This window comes from Scyliorhinus canicula, chromosome 16, assembly GCF_902713615.1.
Source record: "Scyliorhinus canicula chromosome 16, sScyCan1.1, whole genome shotgun sequence".
Classification (NCBI taxonomy): Eukaryota; Metazoa; Chordata; class Chondrichthyes; order Carcharhiniformes; family Scyliorhinidae; genus Scyliorhinus; species Scyliorhinus canicula.
This window is the reverse complement of record NC_052161.1, coordinates 59,197,985-59,214,858: the sequence shown is the minus strand read 5'-3', so window position 1 is coordinate 59,214,858 and position 16,874 is coordinate 59,197,985. Positions and strand designations below refer to the sequence as shown.

The 16,874-nt window shown below is 48.3% G+C and overlaps 1 protein-coding gene across 7 annotated transcripts in view; it reads right to left on the bottom strand.

Annotated features, from left to right (window-relative positions):
* Positions 1-11,850, bottom strand: part of LOC119950951 (pantothenate kinase 1) — an 86,472-nt gene extending 74,622 nt beyond the window's left edge. For 4 of the 7 annotated variants that reach the window (XM_038773964.1, XM_038773968.1, XM_038773969.1 and 1 more), the window contains exon 1: positions 10,420-10,706. In XM_038773964.1, the coding sequence (XP_038629892.1) occupies positions 10,420-10,597 (178 nt within the window). In that variant the 5' untranslated portion in view covers positions 10,598-10,706. Of the gene's footprint in view, positions 1-5,762; positions 5,824-6,573; positions 6,827-10,419; positions 10,707-11,786 lie in introns of those variants that run through there. The other 3 variants (XM_038773967.1, XM_038773965.1, XM_038773966.1) reach the window with 3 other exon arrangements.
* Between the last annotated feature and the right edge of the window lie 5,024 nt (positions 11,851-16,874).

The window sequence follows — 16,874 nt, the reverse complement described above, 5'->3', positions numbered from 1 at the left end:
TTTATCGCAACCTACAAGACTCTGATGGGGCTTGACAGGGTAGATACTGAGATGTAGTTTCCTTTTGTGGGAAAATCTAGAATGAGGAGGCAGTTTCACAATAGGCGGTCTCCTATTAAAAACATAGATGGGAACAAATTTATTTTCTGAGTGAATCACTAGTACCAGCAATTCTCTTCCGTAGTGAGCAATGGAAGCAGGGTCATTGAATATATTCAAAGCGGAGCTAGATAGATTTTTCACCATCAAGGGTTATAGGGTACAGGGAGGCAGGACCATCACACCAGCCACAATTCCAACAGTCAGAGCAAGCTCAATGGTGGCACTGTGGTTATCACTGCTGCCTCACAGCGCCAGGAGCCCGGTTCAATTCCGGCCTTGGGTGGTTGACTGTGTGGAGTTTGCACGTTCTCCTTGTGCCTGTGTTGGTTTCCTCCGGATGCTTTGGTTTCCTCCCACAGTCCAAAGATGTACGGGTTTTCTGGATTGGCCATGCTACAGCAAATTGTTCCTTAATGTCCAAAGATGTGGTTAGGTGGGGTTGTGGAACTAGGGCAGGGAAATGTGACAGGGTGCTCTTTTGCAGGGTCTGTGCAGACATGATGGGCTGAATGGATTCCTTCGGCACTGTCAAAATTCTATGATAAGGGGCCAAATAGACTACTCCTGCTCCCAAATCTTCTGTAAATCAGTTAAAAAGGGTTGTTCCTCCTGGTATCCCAGCCATCAATAACTAAGGGCTAAATTAAAGAGCAGGCCCCCAAGGGTGAAAGTTTCCAAATTTCCAGCCCCAAGTGCTAATGGACTTAGGGTAAAGAGATCAGGAAAATAAATGCATGGCTTAAAGACAGTAGGCAAAAGGACCTATTTGGTAGGACATGGACATCAAGACAAAATTAGGTTGCTGGGATGGGAAGGATCCCGTCCAGGTTGGGACCAAAGTGCAAGTGGGAAAATAAACAGAGCTGTGGCACAGACATTAGCCCATAAAAGAGGGGAGGGAATGTTCATGTAAGAATAATAGCACCCTAATGAGCAGAAACTGAAGAGAGCAAAGCTCAAACTACAAAAGGTGATAAATAACCAAAACGTCCAGAAGGGATTCTAAGAACTCAGTAGTTTAAAAACCAAGCTGCAGAAATTAAAAACATTATACCCTGAATTACCTAGATGGCATTGTACAGATTATCAGCATCAGAAATGATAAGTCTAAGTGTGAAAAATATATTCAAAGGACATATGGGAAAGGTGGGGGCCAATAAACAAATAGTTCTGTACTCGAATGCACAGACCTTAAAAACGAGTTAGCAGAAAGTTAGATTAAGAATCTTATGTAGTAAGCACTTCAGAGACATAGCAATATGGCAGTGATTCAGAGCTAAACGTTCTAGGCAATAAAGGTCTTTAGAAAGGATATGTAAATTTGGACAGGAGGAGAAATATTTATAAAAAGGCATTTACAGCAGAAAAAAGGATTTCAGTGAGGGTAATGAGGCATTGGAAGCATTATGGTTAGAATTAAGGGGCAGCTGGAATAGTTTAACTACGTGCCATCAGGCCCCACAACTTTGCTGTGTCCAGTGTTTTGACCCATTTCTTATCACATGAAACAAATTGAATTGGCTGAAGACTAGAACTAGTTAGGCATCCTCCACTCAACATCTCTGGTTGAAGATGGCTGCAAATGCTTCCAAACCTGTCTTTTGCACTCACATGCTAGGCATCATCATCATTGACGATAGAGATATTTGTGGCCCCTCCTCTGGTTAATTGTTTAATATTCAGGGATGTGCACTTCGCTGGCTGGGTCAGCATTTATTGCCCATCCCCAATTGCTCTAGAGAAGATATTCGGGAGATGACTTCTTAAACTGTTGCAGTGCTGTTGAGAGAAAGTTGCAGGATTTTGACTCGGAAACAATGAAGGAACGGCGATATAGTTCCAAGTCAGGATGCTGTGTTGCTTGGAGAACTACCAGGTAGTGATGTTCCCATGTGTCCGCTGCCCTTGTCCTTCTAGATGGAAACAGCTGTGGATTTGGAAGGTGCTGTCCGAGGAGCATTGGCGAGTCCCTGCAGTGTATCTTATAGATGGTACAAACTAAGGCTCTTGTCAGTGGCAGAAGTGAATTTTTGTGGATGGGTTGCCAATCAAGTGAGCTGCTTTGACCTGGATGGTGCCAAGCTCCAGGTGTTGTTGGAGCTACGCTCATCCAGACAAGTGGAGAGCATTCCATCTAACTGCTGTTTTGTGCCTTGTGGGCAGGCTCTGGGGAGTCAAGAAGTGATTTACTCGCTGCAGGATTCCTAGCCTCTGACCTATTTATATGGCTATTCCAGTTCAGTTTCTGGTCATTGGTAAGCCCCCAAGGGATTTCAGCAAAGTCAGTGCCATTGAATGTCGAGGCAATAGTTTTTGCCTTGCACTTGTGTAGCACGAATGTTACTTGCCACCTGTCAGCTCAAGGTTAGATATTGTTCATGCCTTGCTGCATTTGGATATGGACTCTTCAGGATGAGAAGCCGCAAATGGTACTGATCAAGGAGCAAACATCAGTGAACATCCCCACTTCTGACCTAATGATGGAAAGAAGTCATTGATGAAGCAGCTGAAGGTGATGAGCCTCGGATACTACACTGAGGAACTCCTGTAGTGATGTCATGGAGCTGAGATGACCGACCTCCAACCACCACAACCATCTTCCTTTGTGCAATGTACGTTTGCAACCAGTGGAGAATTTCCCCCTCAATTCCCTGCAAGTCTGGATTTTCTCAGACTCCTTGGTGCCCCACTCAGTCTAATGCAGTCGATGACAAGGGTAGTCACTCTCACCTCTAGGGTGGTGAAATTTGAATTCAATTAAAGAAATCTGGAATTAAAAGTCTACAGATGACCATGAAACCATTGTCGATTGTTGTAAAAACCCATCTGGCTCAACGTCCTCGAGGGAAGTAAATATGCTGTCCTTACCTGGTCTGTCTTACACGTGACTCCAGATCTACAGCAATGTGATTGATTCTTCAATGGCCTTAGGGATGGGCAATAAATGCTGGCCCATCTAGCGACATCCCCATCCCATAAATTAAAATTTTTTTTTTTTTTTATAAAATGCCACCACCCTCGAGCAATATTGCTCAAACAAATCATGTCATTATCACATTACCATTTGTGGAACCTTGCTGTGCCCAAAATTACTCCCACATTTCTTACATTACAATAGCAACCAGACTACAAAAGAACTTTATTGGCTGAGAAGTGTTTGGGATGTCTTGACAGGTGTTACACAAATCAAACTTTTTATTTTTGTTATTTTGATAAGCATTTGTTTTTACCCACCTATAAATTGCAGAAATGCACCATAGCGGAAAAAACTGTTGCAATAAAAAAATATAAAGCACTACAGTCCTTAATTTAGAAATATTCAACAGAAAATTCAACACATCCAGAATTAGCATCTTAAAAATTATTAATGTGCATATCTGAATGGAATTTTGCAAAGTTTGCATGAGAAGGCAAATCACTTCAATGTTCTAATAACTTTTTGAAATTTCCTCAAATGCATCCTCATTTATAAACATATCACGGTTAAGTGTTCTCTCCACTGAAGGCCGATGTTTTCTGTTTCTCAAGAGGATTCCATCTTTATTCCGCACTGGTTTCAGGCCTAGGGTAGTGGGGCCATATATTGCCTTAGCAGCACCTAAGAAGCCTTGAAGCCTTGGGTGTCATGCTCCTCAGCAAGGAGTTACAGTTCCTTAGCTTTTTCAGTCCACCATTAGTTCTCGATTTCCCCAATTCTTCTTTGTACCTCTGCCTTGGCTAATTGATGAGCTCTCCTCAGTGCCTTGCTGGTTACGTTGTTCTGCCAAGCGTGGAGAGCTTTCCTTTTATCACTGAGGTCTTGGATGGTGTGGAATCAAGCAGGGATGTGTCATTGCCCACACCCTTTTCTCTATCTTCATCGCCATCATCCTTCACCTTGTCAAGAGCAAACTTCTGAGTGGCGTAGACATCGCCTCCAGGATAGATGGAAAACTTTTCAATCTCAACCGGTTGAAATCCAAGAAGAAAACACTACTGACATCGGAACGTAGTATGCAGATGATATCGCCATTTCCACTCTCTCAGAAGACAATCGCCATTTCCACTCTCTCAGAAGACAATCGGCAGTCATGCTAGACACCTTGAGGAAGCATTCCAAAGAATCAGTCTCAGCCTCAAGAAGATGCAAGTCTTTTACCAGCCCGCCCCAGGGCAGGATCCGGTCTCTCCCTCCAACAAGATGAATGGAGAAACCCTATCATAGGTGGAACAGTTCCAATAACTGGCAAGCCACCTCTCCTCCAAGGCTGACGTTGCTACGGATGTCCAACATCACATGCAATCCGCAAGTCCAAGGATAAGAGTCTTTGACGACCGTGACATCTGTGCTGACATCAGGATCCTCGTGTACAAGTCGATTGTAGGTCCAACTCTTCTTTACAGCTGAGAAACTTGGACTACCTACAGACGTCATCGCAAGGCCCTGGAGTGATAGCATCAACGCTGTCGGAGACAGATTCTCTACATCAACTGGGAGGACAGGCGGATTACAATCAGTATCCTTGAAGGAGCCAAAAGCTCCAGCATCAAGGCCACGATCATCCAAGACCAACTCCGCTGGGCCAGCCATGGGCTTAGGATGTCAGAGTCCTGACTGCAAAAGCAAATCTTGTTTTCCCAGCTCAAGGAAGACTTCCAAACACTAGACAATGGAAGTGCTTCACAGACACCCTGAAAGCTAACCTCAAGAAATGCAGCAGAGACATCACCTGGGAGGCCCTTGCTCAGAAGAGACCTACTTGGAGGAACCTCATGATTGAAAGGACACAATTCTTCGAGGACACAACAGAAAGAGAAGGCCGGAAAAAGGAGTCCGAGAAAGGAATTCCAGCGATCTAGAGTCCAAGGACCGATCCCACCTGCAAAGCCAGCAGTCGAAGATCGGGCTCAGCAGCCATGCAAGAACCCATGGTCAGTAACACGGGAGTTTCTCAGGTGAACAATCATATTCGTTTGAAGAACTTTGTTAATTGCAATTCTGTAACATACAAGAAGATGGTCAGGCACTGCAAGTGGTTCTAGGAAGAAGAGCTAGTAGATGGAATTCAGTTAAGAGGCCTGTGTTGGCTGGACACAGCAAGTTTACAAAGACTCAGAGGTCATTTTAACTTCATCGTTTGTTATTGCGACATGATTCATTGAGTATGTGTCACCCATTATGCTTTTCCATATGCAGCACTTTATGCTTGTCTGCATCAAGTCTGATCCGCCATCATTCATATCTATTTGCATATTGCATTTAGCTCCTATTGTAACAACGGAGCTGCCTCCTGTAATTTCACTGCCCTTCTAGCATCACCTACAAATGTGACCAGTTTACAGTAAATTAGAAACAGTAAATGCGTCCTCGGCATCAATCCCTGGGACACCACACATTGTACTTCTCCCCCACCTTAACTGTCCCAATCATTCCACCCCCAACTCTGCATAATTCATTGAATATATAATTTCTTTCTAATATTCAGCCAAATTATCACCTGTAAGCAAGAAACTCCCACAGCTTTCAATGTAAATAATAAACTTTTGTGTGGAACTTTGCAAATGCCTTCCAAAAGGTTTATGGAGCACCACGCGGCCTAACTGTTGGCCTGCCACTGCCTCAAAGAAGTCAAAGAGGTAAGTAACGAATGGTCCTCTATTTATGTTGCACAGTTACTTACATGGCTTTTTAGCTTCTTTCCATTTCATATCTTCTTTCAGCTTCATGCACAGATAATTCAGCCAAACAGATCGACCCTATTCACTTCAACCACTCCTCGTGACAGCAGGTTGCATATTGTTAGTCTCCCCACAAGTCACAAGATCTTCACTTTGTCTACCTGATCAAACCTTTCCAGAATCTTACCACAGGACATCCCTTAGTGCCCCAAATCTGTCCTGGTACTTAAAATCTTTGTAAACCTCTCCTGTGCCTTATTCATTGTCCCCATGTCCTTTTTAGGATAAGAACCCAGAACTGTGCATCATTCTCTTAAGGTTTGAGACAAATTAACATGCTTTCTCTCCCTTTTCAATTCTATTCTAGATTTTTGTTTTACACTCAGGGCTGAGTCTGTTATTGTAGAGAACCCTCAAGGTTTACTGCTGATAATCCGTTTCACTATTTTACACAGTCACCTTTGGAGCAAGTGACAAAGCATGTTTCATAGCAAACCCAGTTAGCACAACTGCCTGGTTTTCTGCCACAGTATCTCAATTTTGTACTAATTGTCTCCTGGACTCAGCAAAAAAAACATAGGTTTCTGTGCAATAAGTTGCCTGCCACAACTTAACTGGCAAGGGTACAATCATAAGCTCATACAATGATACAGCACAGGAGGACGACAACATTCGGTCCATCATACCCGTCCCAACACTTTTGGAATAACTATCCAATTCATCCCATTCCCCTGCTCTTTCCTCATTGCCCCTTCAGTATTTACACAATGCCCTTTTGAAAGTTAAGGTGTAGTGTTAATATAAGTTACTTACATGGCTTTTTAGCTTCTTTCCATTTCATATCTTCTTTCAGCTTCATGACAATGAAAATGGTCAGCAGGCTCAGGGCACAGTAAGCTGTCACTCAAGAAGGTATTTTATAAAAGTCTCAAAACAGCAAATGTGCTGCAAGGTGAATTCAACTCAAATGTGGAAACTGAATATACATTGGACGTTTACTAATTTTCTGCATGCAAAGTGGACCAGAAAACTTGTTCTTGCACTTCAGCAGGAATTAATGTTACCTTTCCCCTGGTGTCAGTGGGTGTAGTTTACATGCAGTGGTTTTATTGGCCATGACGGCCGGCTTACGGAGTCACCAGTGATTGCTAACAACGAACCAGAACCTCCTGAGGGGAGACTAGCCAATCAGACAAATCAGAGCTGCAGGAAGACACCACGTTCAAGAATCGCAGCAATAACAAAACGACCTCATTCACCCGGCGATCGGACAATCGCACCAAATATAACCACTGACAACACACATAGAAACTAGCGGTGTAAAGCAACTATACATATCCATCAAGAGATACATATAGGATTTGTTCCATGCCGAACAGAGACATCGCTGCTGTTGTGATCTTAGTGGTCGTAAGGTGAATAACTCACACACTCGCATGCCAAATCTCTAGTTACACATCAACACCATTATCTCAAATCACAGACTCGATGAACACTATCAGATCAAAAACTACATTCACCCTCCCAACCTGCGCTCTTTGCCCCGCAACCTCACCCCCTACTCCGCCGCTACCCCCACTGCAGCCCTCACACCCCCCCCCATCATGCAGCCCTCCCCCCCCCCCCATCCTGCAGCCCTCTCAACCCCCTCCCCCCTCTCAACACCCCCTCACCCTGCACCCCTCTCAACCCCCCTCACCCTGCACCCCTCTCAAACCCCCCCTCACCCTGCACCCCTCTCAAACCCCCCCTCACCCTGCACCCCTCTCAAACCCCCCCTCACCCTGCACCCCTCTCAAACCCCCCCCCACCCTGCACCCCTCTCAAACCCCCCCTCACCCTGCACCCCTCTCAAACCCCCCCTCACCCTGCACCCTCTCAAATCCCCCTCACCCTGCACCCCTCTCAAACCCCCCCTCACCCTGCACCCCTCTCAACTCACCCTGCACCCCTCTCAACCCCCCTCACCCTGCACCCCTCTCAACCCTCCTCACCCTGCACCCCTCTCAACCCCCCTCACCCTGCACCCCTCTCAACCCCCCTCACCCTGCACCCCTCTCAAACCCCCCTCACCCTGCACCCCTCTCAAACACCCCCTCCCCCTGCCCCCCTCTCAAACACCCGCCTCCCCTGCCCCTCTCAAACACCCCCTCCCCGCCCCCCTCTCAAACACCCCCTCCCCTGCCCCCCTCTCAAGCACCCCCCCTCCCCCTCTCAAACACCCCCCCTCCCCCTCTCTCAAACACCCCCATCCCCCTGCCCCCCTCTCAAACACCCCCCCTCCCCCTCTCTCAAACACCCCCATCCCCCTGCCCCCCTCTCAAACACCCCCCTCCCCCTGCCCCCCTCTCAAACACCCCCCTCCCCCTCTCTCAAACATCCCCCTCCCCCTGCCCCCCTCTCAAACACCCCCCCTCCCCCTGCCCCCCTCTCAAACACCCCCCTCACAAACACCCCCCCTCCCCCTGCCCCCCTCTCAAACACCCCCCTCCCCGCCCCCCCTCTCAAACACCCCCCTCCCCTGCCCCCCTCTCAAACACCCCCCCTCCCCCCTCTCAAACACCCCCCTCCCCCTGCCCCCCTCTCAAACACCCCCCTCCCCCTGCCCCCTCTCAAACACCCCCCTCCCCCTGCCCCCCTCTCAAACACCCCCCTCCCCCTGCCCCCCTCTCAAACACCCCCCTCCCCCTGCCCCCCTCTCAAACACCCCCCTCCCCCTGCCCCCCTCACAAACACCCCCCCTCCCCTGCCCCCCTTAAACACCTCCCTCCCCCTGCCCCCCTCAAACACCCCCCTCCCCCTTCAAACACCCCCTCCCCCACTCAAACATGCCCCCTCCCCCTGCCCCCTCAAACACCCCCCTCCCCTGCACCCCTCAAACACCCCCCTCCCCCTGCACCCCTCAAACACCCCCCTCCCCCTGCACCCCTCAAACACCCCCCTCCCCCTGCACCCCTCAAACACCCCCCTGCACCCCTCAAACACCCCCCCCCCCCTGCACCCCTCAAACACCCCCCTCCCCCTGCACCCCTCAAACACCCCCCTCCACTCAAACACCCCCCTCCACTCAAACACCCCCCTCCCCCTGCACCCCTCAAACACCCCCCTCCCCCTGCACCCCTCAAACCCCCCCCTCCACCCCTCAAACCCCCCTCCCCTGCACCCCTCAAACCCCCCTCCCCTGCACCCCTCAAACCCCCCCTCCCCTGCACCCCTCAAACCCCCCTCCCCTGCACCCCTCAAACCCCCCCTCCCCTGCACCCCTCAAACACCCCCCTCCACTCAAACACCCCCCTCCCCCTGCACCCCTCAAACACCCCCCTCCCCCTGCACCCTCAAACACTCCCCTCCCCCTCAAACACCCCCCCTCCCCCCTCCCCCTCAAACACCCCCCTCCCCCCTACCCCTCAAACACCCCCCCCTCCCCCCTACCCCTCAAACACCCCCCTCCCCTCAAACACCCCCTCCCCCCTACCCCTCAAACACCCCCCTCCCCTCAAACACCCCCCTCCCTCTGCACCCCTCAAACACCCCCCTCTCCCTGCACCCCTCAAACACCCCCCTCTCCCTGCACCCCTCAAACACCCCCCTCTCCCTGCACCCCTCAAACACCCCCCTCTCCCTGCACCCCTCAAACACCCCCCTCTCCCTGCACCCCTCAAACACCCCCCCCACACCGCACCCCTCAAACACCCCCCTCCCCCTGCACCCCTCAAACACCCCCCTCCCCCTGCACCCCTCAAACACCCCCCTCCCCCTGCACCCCTCAAACACCCCCCTCCCCTGCACCCCTCAAACACCCCCCTCCCCCTGCACCCCTCAAACACCCCCCTCCCCCTGCACCCCTCAAACACCCCCCTCCCCCTGCACCCCTCAAACACCCCCCTCCCCCTGCACCCCTCAAACACCCCCCTCCCCCTGCACCCCTCAAACACCCCCCTCCCCCTGCACCCCTCAAACACCCCCCCTCCCCCCTGCACCCCTCAAACACCCCCTCCCCCTGCACCCCTCAAACACCCCCCTCCCCCTGCACCCCTCAAACACCCCCCTCCCCCTGCACCCCTCAAACACCCCCCCTCCCCCTGCACCCCTCAAACACCCCCCCTCCCCCTGCACCCCTCAAACACCCCCCTCCCCCTGCACCCCTCAAACACCCCCCTCCCCCTGCACCCCTCAAACACCCCCCTCCCCCTGCACCCCTCAAACACCCCCCTCCCCCTGCACCCCTCAAACACCCCCCTCCCTGCACCCCTCAAACACCCCCCTCCCTGCACCTCTCAAACACCCCCCCTCCCCCTGCACCTCTCAAACACCCCCCCTCCCCCTGCACCTCTCAAACACCCCCCCTCCCCCTGCACCCCTCAAACACCCCCCCTCCCCTGCACCTCTCAAACACCCCCCTCCCCCTGCACCCCTCAAACACCCCCCCCTCCCCCTGCACCCCTCAAACACCCCCCTCCCCCTGCACCCCTCAAACACCCCCCTCCCCCTGCACCCCTCAAACACCCCCCTCCCCCTGCACCTCTCAAACACCCCCCCTCCCCCTGCACCTCACAAACACCCCCCCTCCCCCTGCACCCCGAATCTGTACTGATCGTTGCAGCCCAGCCCCCACCTCGCAGAGCAGCTTGACGCCGCTCCCCCTGTGCCGTTACTCACGGGGTCTGTTTTTCCTGCCCGAGTCCATCCTCCTGCGGATGCGGCATTTCTTAGCGGGGGATCCGTGCTCCTGCTCCGGGCTGCGACTGCTGGGCCCCGGGTGGAAGCCATTCTGCAGACCATTGGCGCACGGCGGGGCCGGAGCCGCATGAGGCGGATTCCGGGGCTCCGTGTCCATACTCCGGCCTGTGTGTGGTCAATGTCCGGAGTCCGGACTCAGCTCCTGCTGCTCGCGTTCCCGGGGTCACTGGCGGTCATCCCGGCTCCGCCTGACGTAATGGGCCCACTGCGCCTGCGCACTGCGATCCCGCAGCTGCAGCTTCAGAATTGTTCACCCAATTCCCCTAATAGTTACTATCTAAAATACCCCTGTTCACTCAACTCCCCTAATAATTACCCCTGTTCTCCCAATTCCTAATAATTACCCTAAAATATCCCTGTTCACTCATCTCCCCTAATAATTACCCCCTAAAATACCCGTTTTCCCAACTCTCCAGATAATTACCCCCTGAAATACCCATGGTCACCCAATAATTACCCCCTAAAATAACCATGTTCATCCAACCTCAAATAATTATCTTTTAAAAATACCCCTGTTCACTCAACACCACAAATGGGCAGTTAGGGATGGACAATAGATTCTGGCCTAAACAGCATCTCCCAAATACCATGGATGAATTTTAAAAACCCTCACGCCTCATTTCACCAACCCACACTGATAATTTTCCCATACAGATCCCAATGCCGCTGTTCACCAACTCCATTGATATTCATTCCCCAATAGTCCTTAATACACCTGTTCACATAAACCCAGAGGCTGGTTTAGAGGCTGGTTTAGCAAACTGGGCTAAATCACTGGCTTTTAAAGCAGACCAAGGCAGGCCAGCAGCACAGTTCAATTCCTGTACCAGCCTCACAGTAACTTCATTTGAAGCCTACTTGTGACAATAAGCAATTTTCATTTTTCATTTCACAGATAGTAATTCCTTAATGCTTCCTAATGCCCCTGCTCCCCAAACCCACTGATAATCACTCCTCTGTCTCCCCAATACTCCTGCTCACCCTCTCCACCTTGCTGTTCCCCTTCCCTGCCTCTTTCAGTCAGAGTCATAGAGGGCTAAAGCAAAGAAAAAGGCCCTTCAGCCCGTGGTGTCTGCACTGGTCAAAAACAATTACCTAAGTATTCTAATCCATTTTCCAGCACTTGACCCATAGCCTTGGCATCACAAGCGCACATCTAACAACTTCTTAAATGTTATTTGGGTCTCTCCCTCCACCACCATTTCAGGCAGTGAGTTCCAGACTCCCACCACCCTCTGGGTGAATACGTTTTTCCTCACATCCCTTCTAAACCGCCTGCCCCTTACCTTAAAGCTATGCCCCATGGACATAAACCCCTCTTTCAAGATGCAATAAGTTCACAGAGGCAGCTTTTGCTTCACCAGAATTCCTTTTATTTCCAAAACCAACCAGGTGCATTCAGCTTGCTGTCTACACTGGGAGTGCAGAGTATCTGACATTCCCTGTTATATACAGAGAAAGGAGTTCCGTGATTGGGCCCCTAATCAGGGAACTCATATTCTAATTGGCCAATCTCAAAGGCCAGGCCTAAGTCATTACACAAGGGGAAAGATTTCTTCCTGTCTACTGCATCTATGCCCGACTGTCTACCCATCTTCTGCTGCCTCGTTCGCAGCCGTGTGTCCCTGGAGAGGAAGCATGCAGTGTCCATGGGAGCACTCAAAGTTTTTCTGCTGGGTGGGCGTCGCAGCGGTTGGACTGTCTTATTGACCCGATTTTCACACTTTGATTTGACAGGTTTTTGTTAAGTTTTCATTTCTCCTTTTCATTCTTTTTCGGTTGTGCTCCATCGTTTTGGAGTACACCCCCTTTTTCTTTTTCCCTCAGTTACTTTGTGTTCTTTTACTAAGTTGGCACACCAGACATCATGCCAGTACAGGTAGCGGATGCCCGTTTATTTCCCTGCTACATGTAGATAAATGTAGCAGGGCTTCACCTCACAAAAAAAAAACCCCAAAAAAACACACATCTTTCATTTTTTGCCTTTTGGCCCTAATTTATCGTAGTTAAACCTTATAAAAGGTGCACCTATGCCCCTCAGAATTTTATACATTTCAATCATGTCCTCCCTCGGTTTCCTCTGCTCCAAGAAAAACAACCCCATACTATCCAATCTCTCTTCACAGCTATAACTCTCCTGTCCAGGCAACATCCTGCTAAATCTCCTTTGCACCCTTTCAAGTGCTATCACATCCCTGCTATAATGTGTATTCCGGAACTTCACACAATACTCTAGCTGGTAACCTCCCTTCTCCTAAACTCTATGTCTCGGCTAATAAAGGCAAGTATGCCATATATCTCTTAACCACTATATCCACCTACCCTGCTATCTTAAGGGACTGGTGTACATGCAAACTAAGGTCTCACTGATCCTCGGTGTTTCCCAGGGTCCTGCCACTCATCGTGAATTTGCCTGCTTTGTTTGTCTTCCCAAGTGCATCAACCTTTATTTAGATTGAATTCCATTTGGCACTGATCAACCCATCTGACCAGCCGGTCTATATTCTCCAGTAATCTCAGACTATCCTCCTCACTCGTCCCCACCCCACCAATTTTAATTTCATCCGCAAACATATGATCAACCCTCCTACATTCAATTCTAAATCATTTATGTAAACCACAAACAGCAAGATCCCCAGCAATCATCCCTGTGAGACCCCACTGGACACAGACTTCCATTCTGAAAAACACCCCTCGAACATCACCCTCTTCTTCCTGCCACTCAGCCAATTTTGTATCCAATTTGCCAAATGTCCTTCAATCCCATGGGCTCTTCCTTTGCTCTGTTCCTTCGCTCTGAGTCTCTCATGTGGAATCTTATCAAAAGCCTTGCTGAAGTCCAAGTAGACTACGTCAAAGGCATTTTCCTCATCTATACATCTGGTCATCTCCGCAAAACAATCACGTTGGTCAGACGTAATCTCCCCATAACAAAACAATGCTGACTCTTCTTGATTAATCCATGCCTCTCCAAATGCAGATTAATTCTGTCTCTCAGAATTGCTTCCAATGGTTTCCCCACCACTGAGGTTACACTGGCTGGTCTTTAGTTTCCTGGTTTATCCCTTCCTCCCTTCTTGAATAATGATACCACGTTGTCTATCCTCCAGTCCGCTACCACCTCTCCTGTGGCCAGAGAGGATTTGAAAATTATTGCCAACATCCCTGCTATTTCCTCCCTTGCCTCACTCAACAGCCTGGGATACATTTCATCTGACCCTCTGAAGCCTGCCAGACCACTCAGAATATCCTCTCTATCTACGTTATATATTTAATTTTATTGTAGTCCTTCTCCATGATTTCTATACTATACACCACCCTATATAGTGGTGTACCCTAGCGTAACATCATAAGTGAATCAATCAGCAGTTTTAATAAAACGTCCTGAAATCTTTGGCCATTGGGGCCCAATAATTACAGTCACCAGGTTTGTAAGTTTAAACACCTTATTGTTTATTTATAACAAGAACAATTATGAAATATACAGTAAATACAACTGCTTAACAAAAAAAATACCTGATTCCCCCTTTAACTAACATCACCATCCCCACACATACTGGACAGAAAAATACAGAGGCATGAGAAAGGGTAAAAATAATAAAACCATAAGACATAGGAGCAGAATTAGGCCACTCGGCCCATCGAGTCTGCTCCGCCATTCAATCATGGTTGATATTTTCTCATCCCCGTCTCCTGCCTTCTCCCCATAATCCCTGATCCCCTTATTAATCATGAACCTATCTATCTCTGTCTTAAAGACACTCAGTGAATTGACCTCCACAGCCTTCTGCGACAAAGAGTTCCACAGATTCACCACCCTCTGGCTGAAGAAATTCCTTCTCATCCCTGTTTTAAAGGATCTTCCCTTTAGTTTGAGATGGTGTCCTCTGAATCTAGTTTTTCCTACAAGTGGAAACATCCTCTCAACATCCACTCTATCCAGGGCTCACAGTATCTTGTAAGTTTCAATAAGATCCCCTCTCATCCTTCTAAACTTCAACAAGTACAGACCCAGAGTCCTCAAACGTTCCTCATATGACAAGTTCTTCATTCCAGGGATAATTCTTGTGAACCTCCTCTGGACCCTTTCCAAGACCAGCACATCCTTCCTTAGATAAAGGGCCCAAAACTGCTCACAATACCCCAAATGGGGTCTGACCAGAGCCTCAGAAGTACATCCCTGGTCTTGTATTCTAGCCCTCAAGACATGAATACTAACATTGCATTTGCCTTCTTAACTGCCGACCGAACCAACGCATTAACCTTAAGAGAATCGTGAACAAGGACTCCCAAGTCCCTTTGTGTTTCTGATTTCCGAAGCATTTCCCCATTTAGAAAATAGTCTATGCCTAAATTCCTACTTCCAAAGTGTATGACCGCACACTTTTTCACATTGTATTTCATTTGCCACTTCATTGCCCACTCTCCTAGCTTGTCCAATTCATTCTGCAGCCCCCTGCCTCCTCAATACTACCTGTCCCTCTACAGATCTTTGTACCATCTGCAAACTTAGCAACAGTGCCTTCAGTACCTCCTTCCAGATATTGTGAAAAGTTGTGGTCCCAGCCCTGTGGTCCCTGAGGCACACCACTAGTCACCACTAATTAGGATGAAGGTCAAAAGATAAGAGTCTTTACTTCAAATAGTGGTTTGCAGCATGCTTTCTTCATAGTAAGCTTGGAAATTAAAGTCTCTGGTTTACAGCTTTCAATGATCTTCCTTGCAGTTTAGCAATATTACTCACAGCTTCATCTGGAAAGGCCCCTTACTTTGCATCAAGCTTTTCTTCCAGGCCTCTGCCTTTTCTGGAGAAAGAATTGGTCGGTTCACACCAGCCTTTTCTGCAGAGAGAGTTGGTTCTCACACTGGCCTTTTGGTGAGAATCAGATGAATATTTCTGGAGAGAGTTATCAGATTCTGAATCTTTCCTGCACAGCCTCTAATGGTTCACCTGTAAACCGATTCATCCAGACTTTCTGCCAGGTCAGAAACATAGCCTTCCAGGAGAAAAACAGAATGGAAACGGGTCTGCCCTCTAAGCCTTCATAATGAACCTGAAAGCTCCTTAGGTATCTGAACTATTTCGGATGGATCAGATCCAATCACCGACCGTTACCAGGCAGAACACAGCATTTTGGGCCAATTCATTGGCCAACAGCCACATCAATCAAATTAAATCATCACCGAGGCCAGTCAATTTCCAATCACCAGTCTAAAACAGCACAGCCTTCTGGATCCTGCTGTTTGAATTAAAGGTACAGGCTGCGGTTTCCTTCTGCTTGAATTAAAATGACAGGCTGCCTTAAAGACACATATCCATAAATCATCCATGGATCAAAAATGTAATAAGCAAAAGTTAAAGAAAGGGGAATAAAAGGGAATAGACAGAGAATAAACAAGAAGTAACAGAAAGGACCCTTACAAACCTCCTCCCATATAATAATGAAATTTCAGGGGACAGACATTTCATTATGAGGTATGCAGGACATAAATCGTAAACACATATCCATCCCTAGTATCCAAGTTCCTTTCCCAGTCTGTACAATGGTAACCAGGCAACCCTTAAACACATGACAAAGCATCCAGAATCAAGTTATCCTTTCCAGAAACATGTACACTTTTAACATTGAATTGTTGTAATAATAAACTCCAACAGTATAACTTTTCATTACAGGTTTTAAACGTCTCGATAAATTATGATTTCAAAAAGTCTGGGCCAGCCAGCACCAGTTCATCCCCCAACATGGCCGTCAATCTCTCAAACTCTACTTGCTGTTCTGTGGACTACAGTTGTTTCATCTGTTTCTGCAACATGCCCAACATGCATTGTATTTCAGTCTCTAATTGAGCCAGTCTCTGTGGTTTTAGTCGAGATGGATGTGGCTTGATTGGTTCATAGTTACTTATCTTTACATTATGTGTAGTTAACAGAGTGCCTCCTGGTGTTTCCCTATGACTCTGTCTATACTCTTTCTCTCTCTCATGTAATGCAGTCAGTCTTTTCTGATTGTCCAATGAACGTTTAACTAAATTTCAAGGAACTCCTGCATCTAAACTGCAAGCAGTATTGTCAATGCAGAGGGAAATATTTAGTTAATTTTTAACCAACAGACACCCTTCAATTCCCAAGCTTTACATTCTTTCTTGCCCTTCATATGGCTACCTTCAGCAACAAGTGCAGCTGAGGGTTCAATCCTCTCAAAGTTGGTTGACTTTATTTGCTCCATTCTTTGTGTGACAACTTTGACCTCCTCATTAGAGTTTTCATTATCACAGCTCCTATCCCCATTTGGTAATACGGACGAAACAATTTGTGCTTTCCAAATTTCAATTGTTCTTTACTTTCAGAATCAGAGGATGGCACATCATTGGCG